Raw genomic sequence first — 18,909 nt, 5'->3', positions numbered from 1 at the left:
ATCAAAATCAATGCGTCTAATAAAAACAAACCAATATCGGATATTAGAGTCTACTAAAATGTTACATTATAAAGCAAAAACGTTGTAAAATGGGAACAAATAACTTTACAAGGACATGCCATAATAACTGAGTAATTTGCAAACCATATCGCCGTACACAATCTATTATCTTGATCGTAGCTTAAAAGGGCTTTAGATGCATTTTAAAAGGCTAACACCATTAACTACAAACACTTCAACACACACTTTTATCTAATATCTAACATCCCGTTGTTTTGAGATAATAGAATTGACTAATACTAAGATAAATAAAACAAAAAGTACTTTAAAAGCTACTCAATTTCTTAATTGTCTCATAACCTAGATATCAATGTTATAAGATATTTTATTGCTTTTTAACAACTAATTTTGAACGATTATCTTTCGAAGTAGTATGATTGACATACAGAATAATGTAACAAGCCTGGTTATTACGTAGACTATTTTTAACTAACTTCAAGTGTTTAAACTAGATTAACAGATTACATAAACCATTACTAGGAATCTTGTAAGTATAAGTGATATTACAAAATGGTGGTGTTTAAAATAATGCTATTCATTAACTCTTGTAAAAAAAATAGTTTAAATTAGAAAGCTAGAAAAGAACGTTTACAATGAATTTCAAAACACACACATCTCGTTCAATGTATATCCGATCTAATGTTATTTTATAAATGGTACGCTATTATCGAAGCTACAATGTTATTGTTTGTACAATTCCTTGGATTGCGGCCAATTTACTAGTTGTATAATTTTTTTCGAGTACTCTACACTTCGTAAATTCTTCGTAATGTTAACAGTAGAAACTTTTCGCATAAGCAATATTAATATAAAAAAACAATTTAACGTTAAGTCGAAAACTTGCAAAATGTTATAATTATGCTACATTCAATTCAGTTTTTCTTTTAATTATCCAAATCTAAAAATGAAATTCTAATACTTATTCGAACATTACGCCATACATTTTCATTTAACGTTTAAGCTGTTCTGTATCGGACAAAATAGTCAATTCTAAGTTCCATTACGTTTGAAATCGAATTGCGTTGACGATTTATTTATTTATTTTTATTTATTATTTAGGACAACTTACAAAACATACACTATTACAAGATTATACATATAAGATATACAAATACATACCGAGTGTTGCTTTAATTAAAAGTTGCCACGGCTTGTTAACGGACACTTAAAAATTATACATAATTAGTCTAAAAAATAAAACATAAATTTAAACTACAATTAAAATTAAAATTAAAACTACAATTAAAAACCACTTATTAACTGTGGACATAATGTAAATAGTGTAAATCAATAAAAATTAATAGTTACACACAAAACTTGACCGAGACCAATGACATAAATCATGGAACAAATGAAGAAACAACATTATTTTTAAATTTTGGAAGACTGTCTGAGAATATGTCTATGTCTATTGCACGATCTTTTGACAACTTGTTATACTGTTTTAAGAGCCTATTTATTGTGGCATTCTGACACAGGTTGGTTTTGGATATTTTGGTCGAAAAAGGGGCGTATTTATCTACACGACGCCACCTCGAAGGTGCGTTAATATTTATTCTCTCAATAAGAAACGGGCAGTCCAACAAACCATTAACTAATTTGTACAAAAAGCTCATGTCCAATAACTATCTCCTGTCCGATAAACGATGGAGATTGAAGTGTTTCAATTGATTTTCATACGTCGGCAACAATTTTACCTTATTGCATTGAAACGTTAGGTGCCACAGGAAACGTTTTTGGATTTTCTCAAGACGCTTAATATGTACCTCGTAGTGCGGTGACCAGACTTGAGAGCAATATTCCAGACCGGGTCGAACTAGAGCCGAAAAAAGTTTGACCTTGGTTTGTGGTTTCCTGAATTCTTTTGCGTCTCTCATTACAAAGCCTAACATTTGAAATGCCTTATTTGCAACTGTGTCGATGTGGATGTTAAATTTAATTTTATTATCAAAAACAACTCCGAGATCTTTAATAGTGGTTACCTCTTCCAATATATTATTATTTATAGTGTATGTCTGTGTGTTAGGGAGTGTACTTCGCGAAAAGCGTATATACTTACATTTATCTGTGTTCAGAGCTAAACCGTTTGTCAAACACCAGTCCACCAGCCGATTTAAGTCAGCTTGTAAATAAAGAGCATCGTCTTTATTATTTATTTGTTTTGCGAGTTTGAGGTCATCAGCGTATAGAAAACATTTACTGTTTCATTTATGAAAATAAGTTAACTCAAATATAAATTGTCTAGCAATCTGCCCCGGCTTTGACCGTGATACATATGTAGCACTTATTTCTTCACTAATACACTACATCACTACATGACCTTTCTGAAAGAATATTTAAAATCGCTAGGACTAGTAGTTTTCGTTTGAAAACATTACAAAAATACATACGATAATACAAATGTTTCCTCAATATTACCTATATTTGTTAACATAGCGTAATTTAAGGTATAAATTGCACTGTTTATTGCAAACTATTACGGTCGTATGAACTTGAATAGAACAAATGATTAACGTGATCTTATACTTACCTATGTAGTACTACTTTGCTGTAAAATATGGTTTACGAGGAAGGAAAACATCTGTTTTAACATTCAGCAGCATTCAAATAACCTGCACAAATTAAAACTTTATCTCGTTGAAATAAAGTTCATTTTTATTTTTTCTTAAAAACATCAACACTGAAAAACTACGCACCTGAAATTGAATTAAGATACTTAGAAAATGAAGCTTCAAAACAGTATGTTTCTACGATATCCTATAAAATCATACACAAAATTATTTAGTACATATTCCATTCTTCCTAGAAATGCGCCCATTCGATAGCTTCGTCGAACTACCTCGATTTATTTTATCCTCTACCTGCCTCTGTGTAAAACTCTAACCTAAACATAAACCAGTGATTATTTGGAAAATCCGGAATAACAAAAATGTCGGAAATGGAGCACAAGATGGAACGTTTCAAGAACAGAATAATTCGTCTGCACGAGAAAATACAAGACCAAGTACAGAACAAGATGGAAAAATCCAAACTATCGAGATTCGTGTCGCATCTCTCAGATGACAAAAGTTCCATCGACTCAATGGACAGGGAGAGTATCGATAAATCGTCTATAGATTCTAAAGAACATAAATCAGATAGCATTCCATCTGTTATAATTGATGAGCCTAGTATTGCCGCAGATCCGAAGGAAATTTGTAAAGACTTTTTAACTGTTGAGAAACATGGAGTGCTGTACAGAAAATGTCGGTCTGCTACAAACTTGAATATAGATGATGATTATAGTTTTCATAGTTCAAGTGAATCGTGCTACTCGTGTTTATCTTCGAGTGATGAACGGTGAGTTTTTTGTGTATGCATCTACTGTTATGCATTTTGAAATTTATGTATTATTTATAGGGTATAAAGCGCACATTACGAAATCCTGATGTAAGAAAATGACTTGCCCAAATTAAAGCCAACGAAATTAATAATCTAATAAACGATGTCAGGCTATATTTTCCAGCTCCAGAAAGTAGGCCCATGTATAAGTTTTATTTTATTACGATCCTAATAACTGTAAGTTACACACATATTTAGGACCTTTCTATATATGTTTGTTATTGATTGGACGAGGCTAACAATTAATTAATTTAAAGTATAGATGAACTAATACTAAGAATACTACTATGTACTTATAGATACAATTATATCACCCTGTAAATATTAACATTTTAATATCATCGCTTTCAATAGAAACACCTATAAACATTCGGAATATTCTGTCGTACATTTCTGATTATCGAAATGAAAATCTTGTCTTTATGGGTAATCTGAATTCGGGACCTTGGTGTAAAAGTATTAACGGTCAATGACTTCATAAACCTTTCCTATCTTATATCTCAAGCTTCTTTACGGCATCTGACGACATCTTATTTGCAATGGCCTTATTAAAATGTGTCACATAGCTTTATGGAAATCTGATTATATTTTGCCTATAGTGAAATAACAAACGATTCGTGATAATAATAATTAAGAATCATAATATATTTTGTGAGAAATTTTATTAACCTTTCAAAAGAATGTTCAACAGTAGTTGTTTACAAAAGCGTTTAAAGATATTTAGTGTAAATAAATACAAATCCACAGAAGCGAAATCAGACCAAGAGCTGGAAGTCTCCCCCCTGGACAGAGTGTCGACATTCCGTTCGCAATAAACACATGTACAGACATTATAGAGAAGATTGGCAGTCGCTTTCCAAGGCTAAAGAATAGAAGCGACAGGATACATAGGGTACAGTTCTTTGGATACACATTGTGTCTAACACTTGGTGTGGTAACGTCCTACTTTCTTACAAGACTGGGAAAGCTCATGCAACATCAGTTACAAGTGTTATTGAGCGCTGGTGACCACTTAACATAAGGTGGCCCATCTCCTATTTTGCTTGTTCTGCCATAAATCATATAAAAACGTGGTCAATGTTGTTGTGTTATTTGTCTTGGGATCTATAATTACTAATGATATCGTTTCGTTTTTGTTATGTACTAACCTTTATTAAATATTGTGTACTATATAAACGTCGTACCTATACAGATTTCACGGTTGTGGTTAACATTATATGTTCTATGCTACTAAATTACTATAAGTTCTCCAGTATTTGAGTATTGGGTGTTTTATTCTTAATCATCAATATAATACTATATAACTTTTAATCAAGAGATTGTGGATACGTTTGTGTATATTTGTGTTAACCACTAACATAAACTCAAGCAACCCAAAGATTAAACGTATTAATTACATTTATCTAGAATCCCCATCTTCCAAATCCCAACCTACACTTGTCTTTAATAACAATCAAGGATTTGCTAAAGCAAGATCCTTAACATTTTCCCTTCACATCTTAACAAAATAATTGAGGTTTTTGTATGAACTAGAGCAAAACATTACAACAAAATTTCTACACAAGACACTAGTTCATTAAACGTTACGAGAAAATTGATGTGCAATTTTATTTATTGCGTTGTCAGCGCTGCGCATTACGGGTAACACATGCTGAACAGTTACCCTTTTAAACACCACACTGAGCTATGAGTCCACATTTTTATTAATCTATTAAAGTTATCTATATATTTTTATTTCTTCGTTTTGTATAGATTTGGCAAACTAAATTATGTGGTGTTAAATAAGTATTTTTTCTTTCTTTATTGAACATAATAACCTAACGAAATATTTTATTGAATTATTTTTAATAGAATTTTATTGATGAGACAATGTGGCACATATTTTAATAATATAAAACGACGTTTAATGAATATTGGTCTATTTTCCTACAATTAAACTAGAACAAAAAAATAAATAAATTACACAGGTACAATCTGATCAACACTTTCCATAAACGTGTGGACAAACAGGCACGCATCATTTATTTTCAGACTTTTTAATCGCAATACCTGTTATAAATTGTCACACTGCATCAATAATACATACCTGACAAAATTCCTCCCTAACTATCTTAAATTCTTTCTACACTTAAATATTAGATGAATTACCTATAACAAATCTTCTTTGCAGTACCTCCTAAAGAACACGCGCTTAAGTGACGTGAACAAGCGGCTAAAAGCTCAAATATGGAGTTCCGTAGTGACTATCGTGCTGGTGGAAGCCAAGAACCTCCCACCCATGGATCTGGACACGAGATCGAGTGACCCTTACTGCAAGTTTAGGTATAGATGTTTGTTATTTAAAGCCGTATTATGTATGCTATTTTGTTCAGGTTTGTACCGGAATTAAGCCTATTTAAAAAAGTGGTTGCGTCGTTTAAAAATTATGTAACGTTATTGAAGAAATTATACATTATTACTCCAGTAGTCTCAGTGATTATCTTTTATGATATTTGTTGTGCTATTTGTCTTGGGGTCAAAAGAAAAGTATTTGCTTTCGATTCATTATATCAGATAAAGTCTTACCAATTTTTACCGACGTTCCCAAAACGAAAGAGCTTCTGAATTCGACTGCTTTTTTTGTATGGGTGCATTTGTGTGCGAGTGTATGTTCGTGTGTTTTGTGAGAATTTATAACTGTGAATGTGTTGCAAAGTTTTGAATTTATCAACTCTCTATGTTAACAGCGGGTTTTTGAAACATTAGATTTTCTGTATAATAGAAATCCGTAAATGTCCCATTTCGTTATTATTGTTTCGCATTGTTACAGGTTAGGTAACGAAAAATACAAAAGCAAGGTTGTATGGAAATCTCTACATCCATCCTGGTTGGAGCAGTTTGACCTGCACCTGTATGATGATCAGGAACAGATACTGGAAGTCACTGTATGGGATAAAGATAAGCAGACGAAAGACGACTTCTTGGGAAGGTAAATATAGCATACTAGCTGTGCGACGCATGTCATATATGATATATTTATAACATATAGCCTTACTTCGTAAATGTACTATCTGTCACTAAAAAAATACTTCAAATGGGACCAGTAATTCTTGAGATAGTGTGTTCAAACAAACTCACAAACTCTTCGGTTTTAAATTTTAATATATCATTTAGATACTACCATAAATGGTAACTGGTAAATAAATTGTAGATAGCATTTGGTGATACAAGGATGAACGATATTATTGTACTGATGCCAATAAAATTCTTTCGCACATACTTTCTTAGCATATAAATAAGTATTAAAATGAAGTCTCTTTATATAGACATGTGTTTATTGTCCTTATTTAATTTAATTTGTTCAAAAACTCTTTCATTTTCAAATTTGCTTGATAGAAATGATTAAAGTAGTGTTTTGTTTAATCAGTTGTAAAATAATGATTTATCCAAGAAGTTTATTAGTTAAATAGTTGTTTTTAGAGTTCCGGAACTAACCTATTTGCTGACGTAACTCTGTTGTTATCTTTAAAATAGTTTAACACACATACTACGTATACGCTACTTATCAAACCTTGACCTAGTGGTACTTCTATCAGGAACTAGTTTTAGCCCGTGGATTCACGTGATATCCATTAAAATAGATATAATTTATATAGTCGTCGTAACTATAGGAAGTTCCAGTGTTTTTGCATATTAAAATATCGAATTGATTGTGGGAATCATTAGAACAAACATCCATATATCAATATACTAATCATAAATACATACAGTTAAAAAACACGCTGTAATGATCGAATCAACTAGACTTGCTCTTATAAATAAGGAATACAGAGTAAGGAAATAATTTAATCCTAAGATAAATTATTGAATTGTAACCAACCAATGATTACAATGTATGTATTAAATCTATGGGTCAAAATCGACTCTAAAGGAGTAGATTACATACTAACATACAGGTGGCGCTAACAATAGCGTGTTGAAAACACATCAATAATATATATTCACTACCGGTCTGCCCCGGCTTCGCCCGTGGTACATTTATAACCTATAGCGTTCCTCAATATATAGGCTATTTAACACTGAAATGAATTTTCAAATCGGACCAGCAGTTCATGAGATTAGCGCGTTCCAACAAAAAAAAAACTCGACAGCTTTATAATATTAGTATATATATAAATTTAAAACTCTATATTGACCTATCTATTTTGCTTTCAGATGTACAATAGACCTATCAAAATTAGAAAGAGAAAAAACTCACAACATATGGAAGGATCTAGAAGATGGAAATGGGCAGATATTTTTACTCCTAACTATAAGTGGTACCACTCAATCTGAAACTATTACTGACCTGGCTAGCTATAGAGAAAACCCTAGGGATATACAGAATATCGAAAAAAGATATGTGAGTAATCAGAAGTTGGTTATGTTTTTAAAAAAGATTATTTGCTTTATGTCCATACCCGGGTCTAAAGTAGCTTATATGCTAATACAAAGTATAACCTATCCCTACCAAATTTTATATAGATACGATAAAATTCTTTTGAAAGAATGGAAAAAATTCGATCACGGGGCGCGATTCGAACCCGCGTTTCTTGCCTAACCGTAGCAACGCCTAGCTTCTCGACCACCCGTGATCCCGCCAAAAGCATTGAAATATGCTATAAAACTAAAAAAAAATTAAAAATAGATACGATAAATGTAATTTTTATTTTTATTTTTTTTTGTTATTCTCAAAATGTATTAATTGTAAGTTGTTGTATTTGTGATTAAAAGTATTTTCTTTCTTTCTTTCTTTCTATAAGTTGTATTCGTGTGAAATAGTCACAAACATCCACACTTACGTTAAGTTCGTATATATGTATTATATGATTTTCTGTAGGCGTGGTTCCGCCTCAACGAACAATCCAGCGGTGTTGGATGGCTGTGTGTTAAAGTGTATGGCGCTAAGGGCTTAGCAGCTGCCGACTTGGGCGGTAAATCTGATCCGTTTTGTGTCCTGGAGTTGGGCAATGCAAGACTACAAACGCACACAGAGTATAAGACGCTGACGCCAAATTGGATGAAGATATTCACTTTGTAAGTCGTTTTGGTTTATGCGTAACTGAGAATAGGATCGATTCGCCGCCATGTTGTGACGTCATAGTCAATTCAAACTCGCTAATAATCTGAGACTACATGTAAGAGGCCCTCATAGGAAGGAACCCTCATAGGAGGCTTGTGTCCCAGCAGTGGGAACATATTTGGGCTGATGATGATGATGACATGTAAGAGTCAAATCAGAAATTAACTGTTGTTGAAATTCAAAAAGGTTTTCTAAGTAACTAAAAAAAATAGTTGCCCATCTAATTTATAACCATTCCAACAGTTGTTTAACCTCGATTATTGATTATTGTTACACCGACAATAGACAATAGACAAAAATGCATTGTCTCTGAAAATTTATATGATTTTTGGATAACATATTTAGAGACGATTAATCGCAGTCTTGAATATTAGGCCCTTGGTTAAGGAACTAAAAAAATTAAATATAGCCTGTGTAACTTGCTACCAAAGAACATAATGATATAAAATTATTAATTTTAAACTTATTAAATACACAATAACATAGTGCTTGGTGCACATATGCACGTATATATGCATATAGTGAAGTCCCGTGTCCCCTAGTGGGGTATGGGGCAGATGATGTACATCTGTTTCACTGATCGATTTTCTTTATGAACAAGTAGGTGATCAGCCTTCTGTGTCCTGCCAAACCGAGACTTTTTTTTTGCGTCCCCACCGGGACTCGAACCCAGGACCCCTCGGTTCTAAGCTCACGCGCTATAACGAGGATAATAAAGCCTATGTATATGCATATATATATACGCTTTATTATCGTCAAATATTATTTGATGCATAGGCCTACGAAGATTAGACAAGAGTTCCAATGTGTCTCATTTAAAAAACATAATCGAAAAATACTGTAAGGATGAGATTTAAATCAGTTTTATTTAATGGTTACATTTTACGAAAATAAATAGACAGGTAATTACACCAGCACATTTTAAACGAAAACCGAGTTAAAGCACTTAGTTTTGAAACTGCAATCAAATGTCATTTGTAATGTTAATTTATTTAAATGAAAAGATAGTTAAATTCTAGGCTGTAACAAAATATTACTATTTATTTTTTTAGTACGTTAACTAACCTCCTGGCATATTTTCAGTACAGTCAAAGACATAAGTTCCATTTTAGAAATAACGGTATATGATGAGGATCACGACCATAAAGTCGAGTTTTTGGGTAAACTGGCAATACCGTTGTTAAATATAAGAAATGGGGAGAAAAGGTGGTTTGCGCTAAAAGACAAGAAGATGCGAGCTAGAGCAAAAGGAAACTATCCACAAATTCTATTGGAAATGTCTGTGATTTGGAATCCGGTGAGTTCTGATTAATTCATTGAAATTATTTCTTTTCGTATCTTCGTTGTTTACTTTATAATCTTATATAATCTTTTTTTACCGAACTCCTCCGAAACGGCTGGACCGATTCTTTTGAAATTTTGTGTACATTTCGGGTAGGTCTGAGAATCAGCCAACATCTATTTTTTGATAAATGATAAGAATAAGGCAGAACGGCGTTTGCCGGGTCAGCTAGTTATATATATTATCTATTCAAGTGATGAAAACTATAATAGAAATAGAAATAAAAAATGTATCAACAAGCCAAAAATTACACATTATATATTATTTAAACAGTTATTATACTAATATATATATTGTATATAGTAACCAATATTAATATATTATATGTAATAATAATAGTAATTTCTTCCTGTACCTAGTTAAAAGCAGCTATACGAGTAGTAAATCCGAAAGAGCCTAAGTACATGCACCAAGAAGCTAAATTCAAAAGACAATTATTCATTCGTAACGTCATGCGACTAAAGGCCATCATCATGTGGTTCATTGAAGTTGGGAAAATATTACAGTAAGTTACCTAATTCTTTATAATATTAACCTTATTTAATTTTGTTTGTCTGTTTGTTAGGTTTTCTTCAGATTAGTTATATTTTTTATATTAGGTGATACATGTTGAACGATAATTTTAGAACCTGTATTGAGTTATCAAGGTACTTGCTATGGATGTATTTATGTTATGTAACTAAGTACCTAGTATGTTCCTGACCCTTCCTTCTCCATTCTTTTCCAGCCATCAATCCTTTCCTTATCCCTTACCCCTTAAAAGCGGGCAGCGCAATCGCAGAGACACTAAAAAACTTCTGGAAGTATCCGGTTACTGCAATTGAAAAAATGTGCATACCCTCACACTTGTCTCAATTGACATGGAATGAATATCAATTGAAATCAATTGTTGTTATCAATAAACGCGCTTACAATAAAGTTTCTATAAAAGGCAAGTTATTGTACCATTATGTACGACCGTACACCCATTTGCATCCATTAGGTATAATTTATTTAGATAATACGACATTAAATGATAGCATTCTCTAGTATTTTAAGTCTTTCGAATAAAAAAGTATCTTCATTTATTTTTTTCTTTATAATACATATTAAACAGTGATTCACAAAAATAACAATATATATAGGCAACTTTTTATTCCGATATTCCGTAGGAATACGGACTTTGAAAATATCTGTCTATATTGCATTAAGTTAGCCTTCAAAGACATTTTATTATAAAAAATATGATAATTCTCATTAATATCAAGTTAGCCCACAAAGATATTAATAAATTTTTGAAATATGTAATTATTATTATTTATTGTAATTGCTTTTCAGGGACTGTTTCGAATGGGAATCAAAAATATTGTCTTTCATTGGTCTTCTAGCATGGCTTGCCTTCTGTTACTACTACGAAATGTGGATGTTGCCATTTCTAATGCTCGTATTCTTCGCAAGGAATTGGCTTATATATAGATTGACGGGTTAGTGTGGATTGATATTTTTGCTTTGTTTAGAAAAAACGCAATGTATTGAGTAAAGCTAGGTATTGCCACAGATAACACAATACTACTAGTATGGCTGTAATACGGATTCTCATATTTATCTGTCCTTGTAATAGTTTTCATGGTATTTTCCATAGTCCTTATGTACATTTTAAATATTTTTTTTTTATAGACGTAGAACCAAAATATTTTTATTTACATCTTTTTTCGTAATTAAAACTACTATTAATTTTGTTTCTCTTTTATTTATAGCACAATTAAACATCTACAAAAGTCCTCGGGAATATTTAAAATCATTTTTATTTAGTAGTAAGTTTTAATGTTTGTTCGTTTGCATGCAAATTGATATCTACTAATTTAGAATACATTTTAACTTCGTGTGATATTAATTAATATTTATAAATGTATTCAATGTTCTATGTTTTATATAGGAATAATTTTAAAATACTAAGGGCCGGTTTCAACGCTTGTTGATATAGTTCCTGCTAGCCTAATTGACGCATTTTGAGATAAAGGTATTCTTATACATTATTTGTCGTTTTAGCTGACAGATTAGCTAAACGGAACATATCCGAAAGTTGTAACCTACCCTAAATATCCATTACATGTAAAATATTAAGTATCTCAAAGCCTTATTAATATTTTAAAGATACATAAGTAATTATAAGGATTAATTCATTTTATTTGACAAGACATAAAAAATTGCGATCTCTGGTAGCTACAGACTTTTTATCACACATTTATTAGCTTTACCTGTATATATATTATACGCACATATTTTTTTTTTTTCTTACCAAAAGTCAGTTTAATTAAAATACAAAGCAAATATACGTTTGTCCCACTTATATTATAAACGCGAAAGTTAGTAAGAAACATCATGTATCTTTTACTTTACGCAAAAACCTCTTTTGGGATATGTATGAATTTTTCTAAATATATAGATAATAGAGAAATTTTGAAAGAATAGAAAAAATTTCTCATTTATAAAGCATTTCAATGCTATAAACCTAAAAATTAAATTTGATCTAAATTAAGAAAAGATAATAGTTAATAGTAGTTAATTAACACATAGGCTACATTTTAACCTAGTACGACGCGAGGGAAGCAGGTTCCAGCTAGTATAACATGAAATAAATTATTTCAGGTGGCAACCCATTATTGCTACCAGTGGACGATGATGATTTACTGGCTGAAGAAGATGATGAAGAAGAAGTGGATAAGGTAAATAGTTTTTTTTTTAATACGCTTACTAGTACCTGTGTGCATATTCCATATAATATGTTATTAATACAAAAATAGTGTATATTCTAAAGTCTTAAAACTCGTTTATGTAGTCACCGATTATAATAAAAAACTAGATAAGACTAAAAGCAGTGGTGGCTCAGTGGTGAGGACCTCGAACTTAATATCGATAAGTCGGGGTTCGAGACAGGCGAGCGTGCAAGAAATAAATTGATTTTTCAATTTATCTGCGCATGTGGATAATATCATCACTGATCAAACGGTGAAGGAAAAGATCGTGAGGAAACCGGCATGTCCAAGAATCTAAAGTTCGACGACATGTTACATCTGCCAACCCGCAATTGGCCAGCGTGGTGGATTATAACCAAAACCCTCATAGGACGCCTGCGTCCCAGCAGTGGGAACATATATGGGCTGATGATGATGATGATGATAAAGACTAAAACGTTTTCTGTAGTCGATGTATTTTAGTTTTCATTTTCATAGCAATAAACATTTTTCTCATATAGTCAATAGATTAAACGTATACATAACCCTGAATGCCAAATAAACTTCGCTTTTAATAGATCTATAATATTATGAGATTTCATAATAATTCTCTCAGTAACAATTATAAGAATACATGACTTCGAACCAGTGGCGTAGCTATCATAGGGCCAGGTGGTGCAGTGCACCAGGGTCCCGGAGCTTAGGGGGCCCTCTTAACCTCAGCTTTGAAAGAGGGGAGGAAGGCGAAAAGAGGGGAGGAGGGCCCGATTCTTTCCCTATGCATCAGGGCCCTTGTCCCCCTAGCTACGCCACTGCGTCGAACACCTACGTACTTTCTCTGAACCTTATAACAGTAATTTATTCACAGGAAGAGAAGAAGTCATTAAAAGAGAGGCTTCAAGCGATACAAGAAGTGACGCAAACTGTGCAAAACGCGATTGGATATGTCGCGTCTTTAGGAGAAGCTGTTAAGAAGTATGTTTAATTATAGTATTTTAGCTTTGATAGATCGACCTATCCGTCATTACATCTGTATATTCGTTACTTTACAGAAGAGCAATTTGATATTTGTCAAGCAAAAAAAATTACATTTTTCTTAATTGTTTTAGTGGGTTGATTCTTTATTACTTAATATTGGTTGTTAGCCAAGCCTAGAGCCAGGATTTCCCCACTTAGAAAAAATGGTTGTTAGCCAATAATCAACTATTGTCAATTTTTTTTCCAATTAAATCATTGGGACATCTCGATTCAGTAGTTTTTGCGTGAAAGAGTAACAAAACACTGTGTGTGTTCCTTCCTTACAAACTTTCGCATTTATAATATTAGTAGGATAACATAATTATTACACATTTCTTTTTGGGTTTAAATGTGATATACAATAAGTATTATTGAACAAATAATAATAAAATGGTGTACTTTTTTCAGCCTAATGAACTTCACGGTGCCATATCTTAGTTACTTAGCAATAATTATGCTTTTCGGAGCGATGACAGTGTTGTATATGATACCTTTAAGATATTTACTAATGGCGTGGGGTAAGTTTAGTTATTATATTATTTAACTGGTCATTTTTAAACATTCAGGATAGGTTCTGTTTATCTTATCTGTCAGTTAAAATAAAAGCTAATGTATGAAAATATAGGACAAAAATACGTGTTAAATAGGCTATTATCAGCAAGTGATACAGCCCTATAATTAATTATAAAGACAAATATTTTATATCCATTCAAATATATCAAATGACACTAATTTCCACCCGCAGCTTCGCCCGCGTAGTAAAAACGGCGCGTTTGCCGTTCCCGTGGGATGTTCAGGATAAAACCTATCCTATGTCATTTCTCAGATCTCGGACTGTGTTTGTACCAAATTTCAACAAAATTGATTTTATAAACGTGAAGAAGAGAATTACAGACTTGCGTTATAATTATAATGATAGGGATTTTACGTGGAAATTTTAATAATGTCATTTAATATAAGAAGTAATAAATTTGTTCCTTATTATATCAGCCAGTTACTGTTCGATACATTTCACTATTTATCAGGTTTCTTTTGTTTTAATATATAAAGAAAGAAATAAAGAAAACAAGCTTTATTGCCAGATAACAACCTTAAAACCAATATAACATAAAGTATATATCTAAATTTTAGGTGTTAATAAGTTTACGAGAAAGATTTTAAGACCGCACACAATACCAAATAACGAAGTGTTAGACTTATTATCCAGAGTACCAGATGACGAAACATTGGTAAGCCTTCTGTTTTTATTCAAACTAACCATAATAAAAGCTTGATCTTTTGATGAAGATGATAAAGATGAAGTTGCCTGTAAGAGATTGCTGTTCAGCAATAAGCCCTTCTGTACAATTAATCCCTTTTAGTAACGCATTATTTGTACCGTAATCACTATAGTACCTGGATGACCGCTTTGCTCGGTTTAACTTCGTGAAGTTAGATTGTTTATAAGCGTTTTTTCCAAGATCGTTTAGGCATTTTTAAGTGAACACGCATTAAGAAGACACAAAACAATATAAACAATTAGTCTAACCTCAATTGGCTTCGTTACTTAACAACGCCATCTGCTGGAACTTTAATTATTTGCCAAAAAATAGTATTAGTATTATTATTCGCCAATAGATGTCAGGAAGAGTCGCTAAGTTTTAGTCGATAAAACACGAATATGACATTTTCTAAAAAAGATTCCTATCTAGATCGATTTATCGCCCCCGAAACACCCTATATACTAAATTTCATGAAAATCGTTGGACCCGATTCCGAGATTCCAATTATATATATACAAGAATTGCTCGTTTAAAAGTATAAGATTAATGTTTTCGTTAAACATTAATTCAATCGTAATAATGGAGTATTTGCAAATATTATTTTAGTACTTTTGCAAGTAAAAAATAATGTAATGTTCAGAAAAAAAATGCATCACGATATATTTTGATAATTATAAAGTTATATGAGTTTTATTAAAATTATACGCAAAAATAAAAAATGTATTTATAACAATATTCCTTCAGTTGGACGTTCGAGAATTAAAACCTCACGCACCGAGCGAGCGACGCGACGCAAGAAAGAAACACAAGGCATCGTAGCGTTCGCTAAAGATTCGTCGACGAATCAAAGAATACATGGAATCTCTAGAAAATTAATATAATTATGTACATTTGTTATTTTTATTGGGTTTTGTAACAAAGAGGTGTTATTCTCTTGTTATATGATAGCTGGTAACTGGTTTGGTGGTTTACCTTATGGTAAGTAATCAACACCGCCCATGAACATTTTCGGGGTTTAGGAATGGAACGGGAATAAAGGAAAGGATTGAAAAGGGTCAGGAAAAGGATACGGGCCTCCAGCTCCCCCACTCACCGAGCGAAACACGGCGTGGTACGACCCTAGTGGAAACTTGCACAATTCGTGCCGAAGCGTACTCAACTCCTACACTCGACGTAATATATTGTAATCTTATGAGAATGTTAAACTTAATCGCGAAACAACTAAACGTAACAAATGCACAAAGAAAATCATTTATATTTCAAAGAACGATTAATTGCTATGTATGCTAGCTAGGATTTATACTTGGCGTATATCAAAATTTCTTTACTATTACAATCTTTACTAAGTATGTATATATTTGTTTTGAAAATCAACGAAGTTTCAATTGACAACATTTCAAAATTTTAAGCTACTGTTTTTTTTTTTATTTTCATTAAAACTCTTATAATTCTCATTTTATAATTATCTTATTTTAAAATATCGCGCCAAATGACGCCATTAATACGGTCAGGAATACATTTTTCTTGTGCAAGTTCAAAAAATTGTATGTACTGTAACGTATGATGTCATCACATAATTGTTCGTTTAAAACTATTAATATTTTAATATATTTACGGTGGCAAAACAAAGAAGCGGTGTTTATGTTTCAAGTTTTTATAAAAAATGAAATTTTGTCAATTGTAAATAGGCACAATTTCATTGGCTTAGCAGTAAACACAGAAAAACCAAATTTTTATTATTGTAATTAATTAGATTTGATATCGTTGACTACCTAAATACTGGATAAATTAATGAAATTATTATTGAATCATTAAAAAATAACCTTTAGAAGTAAATAGTACCTGGTGGAAACGTCCAAAAGTGTTGAGTAAATAAAATTAGATCTTGGAGATCATTCTAATAGAATAATAATGACTGATTATATTAGCATTTTGATCCTATATGTTTATTTTAATATTAATCCCGTTGTGTAAAAACAGAATAGATTATGGTAGTATGAGAGTTATATAACAATGATATCATTTAGGAACACTAAATAATTATAAATCAATATAATATCTTCTATATATTTATCGTTAGACCTAAATTCTTAACTATTGAAGTAAATTGTAATCTTTCCTATGTGTATACATATACGTGTTTATATCTTAACCATACATTTCCTTACCTTCAATTTAATTTGATGGAAGTCAAAGATCAAATCTTTGTTTCCGCTACATAATGTTTTTATTTATAAATTAGCGCAAAGTTATTTATTTTAATAGATACGTATCTGTGATGTATGAATCTTTGTTATTTTAGAATTGTATCGTTTTTAATCGAATATGGCAACACCAATTTTTATAAATATTATCGTATCTTCCATTAAATTTTTGTATTTTTATTGACATAGATTGCCGCTAGAAGCTTCCGTACTTGTTTAGATTTAAGAACCTAATAGCATGGACTAATTGAATAGCGTTCCAAACAATAACGTATAATTACTTTCCTCGTTTTAGTTTGTGCGTTAATATGTTTAAATTCAACTGTTTTAGATTATGATGTAAAGTCATATTTAAACATAGATAGTATAAGACTGAGACCAATCTCATTATTTATTCATCATATTATAATAGACGTTGTTGACTAAACTTTATTTTATAACTATTTGTCTAGATTGATTAAAAAATTCACTATTAATGCATTTAAAATTAAAATGAATAAGATATCATATATAGCATTTTGGACGTTTTTAAAACTAGTTAAATTACAATTAGAAATCATTAAAGCATGCTTTTAAAATGTAATCTTGCCTACGTATTATTTATTTTATTACAAATTTACTCTAGTCATACAAATTATTTTCAACTTTGAAAGTGCTATAATTTTCTTTGAATAAAATTATGCACAATTTATAGCACATTTTCATAATAATGCACATGTGCACAAGCAAACTCGATGTAGATTATATTTATTGAAATTGTGATATTTAACGCAATATTATAAGCTTAGATCGTTATATTGTCGATTTAGTATAGATAGGGCGATTTGTAAGTAATCATTGACAGAATTCCTTTAATATCTATAAATCTCTAAATCTTTCTATAATAATTGTATTTATTGTAAAGTATACCTACTTCATCGCATATCCATCACCCAATTTTGTGTGTTACTTAATAACTTTTTACGGGGTGAACCGATTTTGATGAATCTTTTTTAAAGCTTGTGCCTCCCGTGTGGTCCGATTTAAAATCGGTGAACTTCTTACAAATTGGGGGTAATTTAATTTTTTGTGAAAAGCAATGATGTAGGTAATCTATTCATTTCACTGCATATCCTTAAATGAATGTATTTTCCCTTTGAAAACGTTTTCACCATAATTTTATACCTAATGTAAATGTATGAAATTTAATACCTAATTTACGTTGTTTAAAAATTGAAAATACTATTATTATTAATATAAGAAACACAAGTGATCAATGTTAACGCTTTTCATATTTTAAAAAATAAAATGAGTTATAAAAGTTAATACTTTGTTTCATTCCTCAGTTTTTAATGATACCACTCACTCACATCATTTGTGCGAAGATATCCTATGCAGGCGTCATTAATTTTATAATCATTATTACATTAAAAATCTGCCGTGAATCAAGTTTGGCTGCTTCAGAGGTTTAGTTGTGAACAGCGAAATCCTAGATATATACAGCTATGTGTCTGCCCATTTGTCTGAAATCATATAAGATTATAAACCTTCATGTGTTCCAAACCCTTAAATAGCGACTTGTAAGGAACTTGGGTCCACTACACATACACACACATGAATAATGACGAATTCATCTGGGGCAAACATTGCAAAGAAAGTGAGTTTCCATTATCAAGATTGGCGAAGCTTTCACAAGGACTCTTGGCCTTGTGCACGCTTTTTTTATACTACATACTATAAAAGTGCCATAAATCTTGATACTTAAAAGCATATTGCACTAAATCGATTGAAAATTTTATCCTGGCAATTTTATTGTCTATGTCCATACTCTTTGACTTTGTCAATTCTG

At 31.4% G+C, this 18,909-nt stretch overlaps 1 protein-coding gene across 5 annotated transcripts in view; it reads left to right on the top strand.

Moving 5' to 3' along the window:
• LOC119836751 (multiple C2 and transmembrane domain-containing protein) overlaps positions 1–16,198 on the top strand; it is a 103,320-nt gene extending 87,122 nt beyond the window's left edge. For 2 of the 5 annotated variants that reach the window (XM_038362200.1, XM_038362199.1), the window contains exons 9-20: positions 5,612–5,763; positions 6,251–6,409; positions 7,636–7,822; positions 8,300–8,496; positions 9,626–9,839; positions 10,244–10,389; positions 11,202–11,347; positions 12,513–12,589; positions 13,467–13,573; positions 14,024–14,133; positions 14,747–14,844; positions 15,622–16,198. In XM_038362200.1, coding sequence (XP_038218128.1) covers positions 5,612–5,763; positions 6,251–6,409; positions 7,636–7,822; positions 8,300–8,496; positions 9,626–9,839; positions 10,244–10,389; positions 11,202–11,347; positions 12,513–12,589; positions 13,467–13,573; positions 14,024–14,133; positions 14,747–14,844; positions 15,622–15,696 — 1,668 coding nt within the window. In that variant the 3' untranslated portion in view covers positions 15,697–16,198. Of the gene's footprint in view, positions 1–2,325; positions 3,400–4,188; positions 4,334–5,611; positions 5,764–6,250; positions 6,410–7,635; positions 7,823–8,299; positions 8,497–9,625; positions 9,840–10,243; positions 10,390–11,201; positions 11,348–12,512; positions 12,590–13,466; positions 13,574–14,023; positions 14,134–14,746; positions 14,845–15,621 lie in introns of those variants that run through there. The other 3 variants (XM_038362202.1, XM_038362203.1, XM_038362201.1) reach the window with 3 other exon arrangements.
• The last annotated feature ends 2,711 nt before the right edge of the window (positions 16,199–18,909 follow it).

The sequence above is a fragment of the Zerene cesonia genome, chromosome 25 (genome assembly GCF_012273895.1).
Source record: "Zerene cesonia ecotype Mississippi chromosome 25, Zerene_cesonia_1.1, whole genome shotgun sequence".
NCBI lineage: Eukaryota > Metazoa > Arthropoda > Insecta > Lepidoptera > Pieridae > Zerene > Zerene cesonia.
The sequence above is the reverse complement of the archived record's forward strand: the minus strand, read 5'-3'. Positions and strand labels throughout refer to the sequence as shown.